Below are 13,422 nucleotides of genomic sequence, written 5' to 3'. Positions count from 1 at the left end.
CCTTTCACCTTTCATGTGTACAGTATCCGCCAGGGTATTAAAAAGTTATGATACTCAATTTAAGGCCTTTATAGTTATTAAAAAGACTTACATTTCATTTGCACAGGTATTACATTCTTTGGGGGGGGGGGGGGGGGGGGGGGGGGGCTGGGGCAGGCATCCCGCCCGGCTGTCGGATATGAAATAACATTAAATATGTTTTTTTATGTTGTTTTTTGCGGGGCTACCGGGAGCTCGGTGCATCTGGCGAGAACGGAACGTGTACGAATTTAAATTGACGCCGGCAGTTTCTAGCTAGACATTGGTATTAAATCTTGCTCTAAGTGGTATTAAAAAAGTCTTAAATGATCACACCAGAACATGTTTGCGTTCCATTTGAATAATATCAATAATATGTATGGTAAGGCTGTCCCCGAAGCCTGTTTTTGGGTTTCAAACTTCGTCAGGGTTTTTCGAACGGACGTTCGAACCTTCGTTTTTAATTAAAACAATTTTAATTAAAAAAATGTATACATTTCTTTTTCTTTTTTTGTATATCCTCAAACTAAATCCTCAATTTGAATAAAGTGATTAATCTGATTAAACAGACGTTTGTTTTTAATTAAAGTCAGTTGGAGGGAAGCCGGTGGGGTGGTATTCTGGTCATTGTAAACAGCGACTCCTACAGGTCGGTCAGGGCGCCTGCACAGCAAAAAAGGGATATGGTGAAGGTAGTGTGACCTCCCATGCGTTACACTTCACCAACGAGAGTCCGCGCTGGCAGGTGAAAAGAGGTTGCTGGCTGTCTCCTATGTGACGGAGGAAGCATCTGATATACTTCAAGACTCCCTAGACCGATCAGTGGGGGGCACAGGAGGAGGCCAGAGTTATGAACATGCCTATCTGGACATTTCTCCTGGTACAGCTGCTTGGCTTTTGACTCATTGGCGTGAGTTGTGTGGCGTGGACATCACACTAGCTCCTCTTGACAGGAAGTCAGAGCATATGTCCCTGTTGCCATCGCCGCACCTACAGAGGACGTCAGACAGAAAGCCACACAAGGCCGCAGCAGGATCTGCCAGCAGTGTGTCACAAAAGGGGGGAAAAGGACCCTGACTCCCTGGAAATGCAAGTGCTGTGATGTAGCCCTCTGTGTCGTCATTGGCAGAGACTGTTTTGAAGCGTGGCACAGTTGAGCAGGACAGCACAGTACAGCACAGTACAATGTCGCACACACACACACACACACACACATATATGTGTGTAGTCTATATAGTGTATATATGTATATTGAATATTCCTCTTTACTTTTACTTACTTTTTTAACTTTTCTTTTTTTTTACTAGTATTTTTATTGCACATTACTTTAGTTACATTCCATAATGATGCACTATTTTTTTTACTGACTTTCTAAAAAAGCATGATGGTGAGATTTTCCAGTTGAGAATCTAAATTTCGTCTGGGTTTATTACCTGTGTATGGAGAAAATAAATTGTTTTTGAATTGAATTCTGTCCTGTAATCTTTTGTTTATGTAAATATGCTACCTGAGGGTGCATTTCCACTGTTTTATATGCTTGATTGAATATGTTTGCATTGTTTCATATACTAGTAAAAAGAACACATTTTCTCAATCCGATTTTGTGTTTTGTGTTGTACATGATGCAGTATACAGTATACAGTATTATACAGTATGAAAACTAACTGTCAGGTCATATATGTGAGACTGTGCTGAAAAAAAGGATACCAAACATAACATGGTAAAACATTTTAAAATGGGAATTATACAATTTAAATCAAAATTTGCTAAAACATTGAAAATATCCAACTCCGAAGAGCCTAGGCATTGTCCAACTAACACCTCTCCCGAAGGCTAACCGCCGGCCATGTCCGCCTCCACTCGTTCAACTTTCTACTGAATGTACAGCGAGGAAACTAGTATCTGGAGAATGCTCCGTGAAGCAAAGACACACAAAAAAAAAGGAGAAATCGAGAAGTTGGGTCATTTTCCTATTTATTGACTTAATACAATCAGAATTCTTGTTGCAGCTGTTGACTGTATAAATGGGCGAGTTATATACAAATGCACCCCCTGCAGTTGTTATGAACAGTGACATTAGCTATAGACAGTGTTGGTTGCTGTAATTAAACGAATTACAATTTAACTTTTTTCTTATTTCTGCTCATTGAATAGTAAACTCCAGATGTTTGTTTTTTTTAGTTCAAGAGTTTTAAAAGAAAAGGATTTGCCCATCACCTTTCCACAGAGTTCACACACTAATATGAAGCACTCTTCTTTAAATAATGTTTGCTGTGATTTGAAGCTTTTCTACAGTTGCATGTTTTGTTTTTGTTTAAACTTTTTCCTGTTATACCTGCAGTTATGTAGGCAATGTTGAATCACAAATAAGAATACAAATACAGTCAGGGATATACATTCTAAAATATGTATATAGATTCTAAAATATGTATATACATTCTAAAATATACAGCCAAAATATACAGTAATATACAGTAAAATGTACAGTAATACATGTATGTATATATATGTATAGCACAGTGGCGCGTTGTATAGTCAGAATGAAGGCAAGCGGATCATCAAATGTTTTGTGCTCAGCATTTACTTAGATAGATTAGCATACTGTACCTTATGTGTATACTGTATACTTCGTTCATCAGAGCATACATTTAGCATTCTTAGCATTTAGCGTATTAGATTATATATATATTAGATTAGATAGTAGTTATTAGATTATATACTGTATATATATTGTATATATTTATTCTATAGGGCAAATATAACTGAGAGGGCATACATACCCTCCTCTTGCACCTTGACCTTTTTACACCGCCTACTTGCCCTTATGCACATGTCCAGAGTTAATTGTTATATTGTTTACACTGCCTATTTTTATTCTATTTGTATATTTACTTCTACACTGTACTATAATTATATGACCTGTACCATGTCTTCTGCTACCTGTACCCCCCCCCCCCCCTCCTGCTATGCTGTCTGGATTTCCCCAAGGGGGTAAAAAAAAATAAAAATAAAATATCTTATCGTATCTTATTTAGCAGTCACTCCATTGTGCTCCTACTGGTCTGCAGCGGCCATATGACCTGTGTCTGAGGCTTCACCAGCATCTGCTGTGTGGACGTGTTCTGTTCTAATGATGTGTCCATTATCCTCACAGCTCCTCACAGCATCTGAATGTTTATGTTTAATTACAGACCTAACCCTTAGTTAAGTCACACCTAACCCTTTAGTTAAGTCACACCTAACCCTTAGTAAGCCTTGAGTCATGAGGCTGAGTACAGGGCTCTGGTGGAGAGCTTCGTAGGGTGGTCCGACAGCAACCACCTCCAACTCAACGTCAGCAAGACAAAGGAGCTGGTGGTGGACTACCGGAGAGGCAGGAAGGGTCCCCCTTCTCCCATAATCCTCGGAGGGGAGGAGGTAGAGATGGTGGAGTCCTACACGTTCCTTGGAGTTCACCTGAACGAAAAACTGGACTGGTCGGACAACACTGAGGCCCTCTACAGGAAGGGACAGAGCAGGCTGTTCTTCCTGAGGAGACTCAGGTCGTTTGACGTGTGCAGCCGACTGCTGCTATCTTTCTACCAGTCGGTTGTAGCCAGCGTCCTCTTTTTTGCTGTGGTGTGCTGGGGGGGGGGGGGCAACATCAACTCGAGGGACTCCAGCAAGCCGAACAAGCTGGTGAAGAAGGCTAGCTCAGTAGTGGGTGGTGAGCTGGATAATCTAGAGGTGGTGGCTGAGAGGAGGATGAGGAAAAAGCTAGAAGCCATCCTGGAGAACCCCTCTATGAGGAGCTAGCCAGAATGAAGAGCACGTTCAGCCAAAGACTCATCCCCCCCGACACACCACAAACCGTCCTTTATACCGGCAGCCATCAGGCTCTACAACCAAGGGCTCGGACGGCCGGCTCTGCTGCCAGGAGAACTATCACTGTGTCAGAACTCGGGACGTGAGAACTCATATCCACCTGCACTCACTGGACTATCTTGTATTCTGTACTTTTTATATTGTATTTGTATTTATATTTTATATTGTATCTATTAGGGGTGTAAAGGTACACGTATCCGTACCGAACCGAACAGTTTCAGTGTGTACCGTACCGTACCGAACAGCTGTGTAGTGTACCGAACTAATACAACGGTATGTTAACCACTAACGACCGCCCACCGGGGGCTGTTTTTTTCACAATCTAATATAATTTTTATTTATTTTTCAAGACAATTATTAATTTCAATATAGAATATTCGTTGACAGCCCTACAAGTACAATTAGTTACTGCACACTACATCACCCCTGAGTGGAACATGGAAAGCCAAACTTTCCCCCACTGTACCGAAAACCGGTACCGAACCTCGACTTCAAAACCAAGGTATGTACCGAACCGTGGTTTTTGTGTACCGTTACACCCCTAGTATCTAGTGTATATAGATACTGGACTGTGAAGCTCTGTACCCCCCCCCCCCATGCTGCTTTGACACCTGAATTTCCCCAAGGGCAGGAGGGCCGGACTGGGGAAATCATTCAGGCCAGGAAATATAGTGCGAAATATAGCCCCAGTCAGGCCACTTTTTAAGCGGGGGGTCTAGGGCTCCCCCACCAGGAACATTGACTGACCACTAGATGGAGCTCTCTGTACACTCTTGAGCATCCCGGAGAAGACTGACTAATCTCCAGTCAGGGTTGAGGTCGGAGTAATGGAATAAATGTAACTAGATTACAGTAACAGAAAAAGAAAAAAAACACAGATCACTTTAATTCTTTACAGTTACTGAAAATACATGACAATCATATTCCAGATACTTTTGACAAAGTTGGTGATTTTCTCTTGGATGTCTCAGGAAATTCTTTGAAGGAAACAAATACATTTTAGGCTGTGATATCTTGGATACAAACATAATTCTATACGTCGACAAATGTCTGCAAATAATTGCGGATGATGACAGTAATGCTAATATGCTAATGCTAAAAAAAAAAAATGCCACAAAACGAATGCAAAATCAACGGGGCCACACTCCACACAGTTTGTACAAGCGTTCAAATAAACGTGTAAGCCTACTTTGGGTACGCTGGGGAGTAGGTTTCAGCATTTACTTATTAGCTTACTGATAGCTTTATTGTTGCATCTTTGTCATATTTCTCAAATAAAAAAGAGCATGATTCTTGGGCCTCGCCCCCCCCCCCCCCCCCCCGACCTACCTGTCAATAAAACACACAATAGAACAATACAGTACACAGAAACACAATAGAACAATACAGTACACAGAAACACAATAGAAACCAGCATAACAATGATGTATGAAAAAGGTGACAGTGCTGAGAGTGGTTCATATAAAAAGTGCAACAGTGGAATAAAATCAACGTAAAGTACTTAAAATACTAAATACATAAATATATACAATAAACTCTGAATGACTAAGTATTGTTCATGAGTCTGATGGCTCTGTAGTGTTTAACCTGCTCTACTGTACAGTAATATCATGCTCTATAGTGTTTAACCTGCTCTACTGTACAGTAATATCATGCTCTATTAGGGGACTATTGTCCTCTTCAAAAACACCATACAAATATTATATGTTGAAATAATTTACCACTTTTTCTTTCATAAATCTTTTATTCAGTCCTGATCATAACCACCGCATATTCAATAAATTTTAACCATTTAAATGCCAGTGTGTGTGATGGCATCACAAATTATTGTAAACAAATGAAAACACATAAAAAGTAAAATATTTTCCAATATATCAAATGCAAAGTAGATTTTTCTGGGAGGGATTATTACAGGCATGTGTCAATGATTAGCAACAACACTGATTTTGATGGATTTTTTTGTTTTTTTGTAATAGTCCCGCCTCCACCAATCACATGTGCCTCCCTTTGTGTGTGTGTGTGTAAGGAGAGAGAAGAGAGAGAGAGAGAGAGAGAGAGAGAGAGAGAGAGAGAGAGAGAGAGAGAGAGAGAGAGAGAGAGAAGAGAGAGAGAGAGAGAGAGAGAGGAGAGAGAGAGAGAGAGAGAGAGAGAGAGAGAGAGAGAGAGAGAGAGGCCTGCTGACTTCAGGTCAGTTTACAGAGAGAGAGAGAGAGAGAGAGAGAGAGAGAGAGAGAGAGACCAGTCTTGACCAGTCTTTCTATGGTCCTGCATCCCATTAACAATTGTGTGTATTGAGATGTACTGTATTGTACCCATTCTGCAATCTGTTAATAAAGTTTTTCAATCAATCAATCAATCAATCAATCAATCAATCAATCAGATGTTACAGGCTGGTCTACAGCGCCGCCCTGTGGCCGGTGCCTGTATGGTATATACACACGTGTGTCTCACTACGTCCGGCAGGAGGGAGGAGGTGTGGTTTGTTTACCGGTGTTTTCCAACAACAACACGGGCAGCGTTTGAGACGCAACTGGACTCGACTCATTCCATTGAACAGCTGTAACCGAGGAGGAGAAGCCGTCGGTGTCGCTGCTGCTGCTGCTGCTGCTGAGTTTGTTATTTGACATCATCTCCGTGTTTAGTTACAGTAAACTGCTTGTATTCACATCTACTGAGTGCACATCATCAGATCTGTTGGGCTGCGTGGTGTCTGCCAGCCACCTGTCGAGAGAGAGAGAGAGAGAGAGAGAGAGAGAGAGAGAGAGAGGAGAGAGAGAGAGAGAGAGAGAAGAGAGAGAGAGAGGAGAAGAAGGATGAGAGGAGAGAGGTGGGGAGAGAGGAGAAGAGAGAGAGAGAGAGAGAGAGAGAGAGACATGTGCGTTTATTCAGCTCGTTACTATAATAATAATAATGATCTCAACTGCTGAGCGTTTCACCCACTGTTTGGGCTGCTTTACTTGAGATCAACTATGTAACTATGCTGCTGCCGAGAGACATCATTTAATCTCTTCTGAGGCGTCTCTCACCTGGCTCCTCGCCAGCAGCAGGTAAAAAGGTCTCCGTGCTGCTGCTACTTTTGAACCGTGTTCCCTGCTGCACCACGTGGTGTCTGTCGAGCCCCTCGTCAACAACACTGTGACAACAAACCTATAATTACTTGAAGGGGCTTAAACATGCTGATGATGATGGGTACCGTTGGTCAATTTGAAATAGTTTTGAAATGAATTTAGATTGTGCTGTTGTTGGTATTGAATCTTATAATGACACGACGACGTTTTCTGTACTGATTTCACAGGCAGTTTGGCGTCATCTCACACATTGTCTGTCCATACAGGAGAAAGCAATGGCCACAGACAGACAGACGGAGGTGAACGGCAGCTCAGCTCCTCCGGTCAAGGAGGTCGAAGAGACACGATGGACATCATCATCATCACCGGTGCTGCTGGCGGTGGGTGCACGGGGGACTGGGGGGGGGCGACAAGAAGAAAAGGGCTGCACCTACTGCAGGATCGAGGGACGGGACCCCAGCCAGCGGTGAGCAAAAAGATATGATGTGTCATGCAATAGTCTTCATCCTTGATTTAAGATTAACATTAGAATAACATAGACAATCCAGATTAATAGTATAACCACACCCTGTCTATGATAAAAACACACTGGGGAACAATACACCTTTAAAATGTTTATTTCACCTCATTGTCACGGTGTTTGAAAAGTAGATTATCACGGTGTTTGAAAAGTAGATTATCACGGTGTATGAAAAGTAGATTATCACGGTGTTTGAAGGCCTAAACCATTGCTGCAGTGGTACATTTCTCAATGCTAAAGATATCAGTGAGGAATATAAATATTTGGGAAACAGCATTTTAATATGGTCTGGGTTTAAAAATAGTGAACCTATTCTTTAAAAGCTATTTACAACAGCATATTTTTACAGGATATAAAACAGTTCAACAGTTAAAGTTAATTTGAGTGGCACCTCAATGCGTTGGCGCAATTAGACGGCAGCCACATCATCCCCATATTGGCAGCACCTGAGATCATGTTCCCTGCACAGGACTTCTATAACCCAAAGGGATGGCACTCACTCCACCATGCATGCACCCTACAGGCTGTCGTCGAGGGAGGGAGGGAGGGAGGGAGGGAGGGAGGGAGGGAGGGCAAGGCTCTGTTCTGGGATGTGTGCTGCGTGGGCTTCTTCCCTGGGAGTGGATTTACATTTCATACCGTAACCATGGATGTATTATAAGAGCTCTTACAACACACCCATGACTAACTTAAACGCTACTTATATATATATATATATATATATATATATATATATATATATAAATGCTGTTGCTCTGGATATGCAATTGAGAAGGTGGAAGGAAGTCTGTTTTGGTACATTGGTCATGGGTTAAAGGGGCAACGAGCGGAAAAAAAAAAAAAATCTGCGTTAAGCGTGGTTACGTGGTTAAGCTACGTAATTTTTTCCCGCCCTTTTACTCTTTTTTTTTTTTTTTTTTTTTTTTTTTTTTTTATATATTTATATATTGGTCTTTTTCCCCCTCCATTTTCCTCCGATTTTCTCCCATCCCAATGTTAGTCGTATGCCAATTCCCAGTCCCTTCCTGGTCGCTGCGCATTCTCCTATCCCAATGTTAGTCGTATGCCAATTCCCAGTCCCTTCCTGGTCGCTGCGCACTTACCCCCCACAGTCAGATCATCTGGGAGAGTGGAGGCTACCACGTGCTTCCTCCGACACACGTCCAGCCAATCACCGCTTCTTTTCACCTGGCAGCGCGGATTCTCATCGAGAGGGCGTAGCGTGTGGGAGGATCACACTATCCCCCTCGAGTCCTATCCGCGCTTAGCAGGCGCCCCGACCGAACTGTAGGAGTCGCTGTTTACAACGACCCGGACCCACCCCGCCAGCTTCTCCCACCCTCTAATACAGCCAATTGTATTAGTGCAGACGGCCAGCCAAGCTGGTGACAACCCCGGAGCTGTGAGCTGGGATGCAGACCAGAGAAAGTCTTTCGTCTTGTTTACATCCTGTGTGTGTGTGCGTGCGTGCGTGTGTGTAAATGGCTGCATTTATATAGCGCTTTACAATAAGAAAAAACATGTGTGTGTGTGTGTGTGTGTGTGTGTGTGTGTGTGTGTGTGTGTGTGTGTGTGTGTGTGTGTGTGTGTGTGTGTGTGTGTGTGTGTGTGTGTGTGTGTGTGTGTGTGTGTGTGTGTGTGTGTGTGTGTGTGTGTGTGTGTGTGTGTGTGTGTGTGTGTGTGTGTGTGTGTGTGTGTGTGTGTGTGTGTGTGTGTGTGTGTGTGTGTGTGTGTGTGCGTGCGTGTAAATGGCTGCATTTATATAGCGCTTTACAATAAGAAAAAACGTGTGTGTGTGTGTGTGTGTGTGTGTGTGTGTGTGTGTGTGTGTGTGTGTGTGTGTGTGTGTGTGTGTGTGTGTGTGTGTGTGTGTGTGTGTGTGTGTGTGTGTGTGTGTGTGTGTGTGTGTGTGTGTGTGTGTGTGTGTGTGTGTGTGTGTGTGTGTGTGTGTGTGTGTGTGTGTGTGTGTGTGTGTGTGTGTGTGCGTGCGTGTAAATGGCTGCATTTATAAAGCGCTTTACAATTTGTTCCTCACATTTGACCCATTCACTCAGGCGTTCACACACCGACGGCGGAGGCGACCATGCAAGGTGCCAACCTGCTCATCAGGAGCAATTAGGGGTTAAGTGTCTTGCTCAAGGACACTTGGACACACGCTGCCCGGGTGGAGCGGCAATCGAACCGGTAACCTTTCACTACCACACGACAGCAGGTTAACCCTTTCACTACCACACGACAGCATGTTAACCCTTTCACTACCACACTACAGAAGGTTAACCCTTTCACTACCACACGACAGCATGTTAACCCTTTCACTGCCACGTGACAGCGGGTTAACACTTCACTACCACACTACAGAAGGTTAACCCTTTCACTACCACACGACAGCATGTTAACCCTTTCACTGCCACGTGACAGCGGGTTAACACTTTCACTGCCACACTACAGAAGGTTAACCCTTTCACTGCCATGTGACAGCCTGTTAACCCTTTCACTACCACACGACAGCGGGTTAACCCTTTCACTGCCACGTGACAGCGGGTTAACCCTTTCACCGCCATGCGACAGCCTGTTAACCCTTTCACTGCCACACGACAGCGGGTTAACCCTTTCACTGCCACCTGACAGCCTGTTAACCCTTTCACTACCACACGACAGCGGGTTAACCCTTTCACTGCCACGTGACAGCGGGTTAACCCTTTCACCGCCATGCGACAGCCTGTTAACCCTTTCACTGCCACACGACAGCAGGTTAACCTTTCACTACCACACGACAGCATGTTAACCCTTTCACTACCACACTACAGCGGGTTAACCCTTTCACTGCCATGCGACAGCCTGTTAACCCTTTCACTGCCATGCGACAGCCTGTTAACCCTTTCTTTTTTTTTAAACTTTGGCCATTTCCCTGGCTCTTTTATACGTTTATCGCATTTATACTTGGTCAAGTTCGACCGACAGAAGCAGGCTAAAAGGGTTCAGATGGGGGGGAAGACACTCTGGGAAAGGCACGGCTGCAGTCCGGGATTCGAACTCGCTCAGCCCCAGATCCGTGCGAGCACGGTTGTCCACGGCGCTGAAATAGCACTCGCGGTACGTGGTGAGCTACTGGAGCTCCCACCTGTTAACCCTTTCACTGCCACACTACAGCGGGTTAACCCTTTCACTGCCACGTGACAGCGGGTTAACCCTTTCACTGCCACGTGACAGCGGGTTAACCCTTTCACTGTCACGCAACAGCGGGTTAACCCTTTCACTACCACACTACAGAAGGTTAACCCTTTCACTGCCACGTGACAGCGGGTTAACCCTTTCACTGCCACCTGACAGCCTGTTAACCCTTTCACTGTCACGCAACAGCGGGTTAACCCTTTCACTACCACACTACAGAAGGTTAACCCTTTCACTGCCATGTGACAGCCTGTTAACCCTTTCACTACCACACGACAGCGGGTTAACCCTTTCACTGCCACGTGACAGCGGGTTAACCCTTTCACTGCCACGTGACAGCGGGTTAACACTTTCACTGCCACGCAACAGCGGGTTAACCCTTTCACTGCCACCTGACAGCCTGTTAACCCTTTCACTGTCACGCAACAGCGGGTTAACCCTTTCACTACCACACTACAGAAGGTTAACCCTTTCACTGCCACGTGACAGTGGGTTAACCCTTTCACTGCCACGCGACAGCGGGTTAACCCTTTCACTGCCACCTGACAGCCTGTTAACCCTTTCACTGTCACGCAACAGCGGGTTAACCCTTTCACTACCACACTACAGAAGGTTAACCCTTTCACTGCCATGTGACAGCCTGTTAACCCTTTCACTACCACACGACAGCGGGTTAACCCTTTCACTGCCACGTGACAGCGGGTTAACCCTTTCACTGTCACGCAACAGCGGGTTAACCCTTTCACTACCACACTACAGAAGGTTAACCCTTTCACTGCCATGTGACAGCCTGTTAACCCTTTCACTACCACACGACAGCGGGTTAACCCTTTCACTGCCACGTGACAGCGGGTTAACCCTTTCACTACCACACGACAGCAGGTTAACCCTTTCACTACCACACCACAGAAGGTTAACCCTTTCACTGCCATGTGACAGCCTGTTAACCCTTTCACTACCACACGACAGCGGGTTAACCCTTTCACTACCACACTACAGAAGGTTAACCCTTTCACTACCAATTACAGACGGTTAACCCTTTCAGTGCCACGTGACAGCGGGTTAACCCTTTCACTGCACACCTGTCTCACTGCACACCTGTATCACTGCACACCTGTCTCACTGATCGCCTGTCTCACTGCTCCCTGTCTCACTGCTCCCTGTCTCACTGCTTGCCTGTCTCACTGCTCCCTGTCTCACTGCTCGCCTGTCTCACTGCTCGCCTGTCTCACTGCTCCCTGTCTCACTGCTCGCCTGTCTCACTGCTCGCCTGTATCACTGCTCCCTGTCTCACTGCTCGCCTGTCTCACTGCTCCCTGTCTCACTGCTCGCCTGTCTCACTGCTCGCCTGTCTCACTGCTCGCCTGTCTCACTGCTCCCTGTCTCACTGCACACCTGTCTCACTGCACACCTCTCACTGCTCGCCTGTCTCACTGCTCGCCTGTCTCACTGCTCCCTGTCTCACTGCACACCTGTCTCACTGCTCGCCTGTCTCACTGCTCCCTGTCTCACTGCTCGCCTGTCTCACTGCTCGCCTGTCTCACTGCTCGCCTGTCTCACTGCTCCCTGTCTCACTGCACGCCTGTCTCACTGCTCGCCTGTCTCACTGCTCCCTGTCTCACTCTTACTGTCTCACCCTTAATGTCTCACTCTTAATGTCTCACTCTTACTGTCTCACTCACTCTTAATGTCTCACTCTTACTGTCTCACTCTTAATGTCTCACTCTTACTGTCTCACTCACTCTTAATCTCTCACTCTTAATGTATCACTCTTACTGTCTCACTCTTAATGTCTCACTCACTCTTAATCTCTCACTCTTAATGTCTCACTCTTACTGTCTCACTCTTAATGTCTCACTCTTACTGTCTCACTCACTCTTAATCTCTCACTCTTAATGTCTCACTCTTACTGTCTCACCCTTAATGTCTCACTCTTAATGTCTCACTCTTACTGTCTCACTCACTCTTAATGTCTCACTCTTAATGTCTCACTCTTAATGTCTCACTCTTACTGTCTCACTCTTACTGTCTCACTCTTAATGTCTCACTCACTCTTAATCGCTCACTCTTAATCTCTCACTCTTAATATCTCACTCTTACTGTCTCACTCTTAATGTCTCACTCTTACTGTCTCACTCACTCTTAATCTCTCACTCTTAATGTCTCACTCTTAATCTCTCACTCTTAATGTCTCACTCTTAATGTCTCACTCACTCTTAATGTCTCACTCTTAATGTCTCACTCTTAATGTCTCACTCTTAATGTCTCACTCTTACTGTCTCACTCACTCTTAATCTCTCACTCTTAATGTCTCACTCTTACTGTCTCACTCACTCTTAATCTCTCACTCTTAATATATCACTCTTACTGTCTCACTCTTAATGTCTCACTCTTACTGTCTCACTCTTAATGTCTCACTCACTCTTAATCTCTCACTCTTAATGTCTCACTCTTACTGTCTCACTCTTAATGTCTCACTCTTACTGTCTCACTCACTCTTAATATCTCACTCTTAATATATCACTCTTACTGTCTCACTCTTAATGTCTCACTCTTACTGTCTCACTCACTCTTAATGTCTCACTCTTAATCTCTCACTCTTAATGTCTCACTCTTACTGTCTCACGCACTCTTAATGTCTCACTCTTAATGTCTCACTCTTACTGTCTCACTCTTACTGTCTCACTCTTAATGTCTCACTCACTCTTAATCTCTCACTCTTAATCTCTCACTCTTAATCTCTCACTCTTAATGTCTCACTCTTACTGTCTCACTCACTCT

At 44.6% G+C, this 13,422-nt stretch overlaps 1 protein-coding gene across 1 annotated transcript in view; it reads left to right on the top strand.

The window, feature by feature from the left end:
• Nucleotides 1-7,225: 7,225 nt before the first annotated feature.
• The window catches only part of LOC311230765 (tubulin polyglutamylase complex subunit 2-like), a gene marked incomplete at both ends in the record, with an annotated part of 67,154 nt that continues 60,957 nt past the window's right edge, over nt 7,226-13,422 (top strand). The window contains one exon of the mRNA XM_084317124.1: nt 7,226-7,330. Within this exon, the coding sequence (XP_084173250.1) occupies nt 7,226-7,330 (105 nt within the window). The remainder of the gene's footprint in view (nt 7,331-13,422) is intronic.

Source organism: Notolepis coatsorum (genome assembly GCF_963971535.1).
Source record: "Notolepis coatsorum genome assembly, chromosome: 6".
Classification (NCBI taxonomy): Eukaryota; Metazoa; Chordata; class Actinopteri; order Aulopiformes; family Paralepididae; genus Notolepis; species Notolepis coatsorum.
This window is presented reverse-complemented; position numbering and strand designations above follow the sequence as displayed.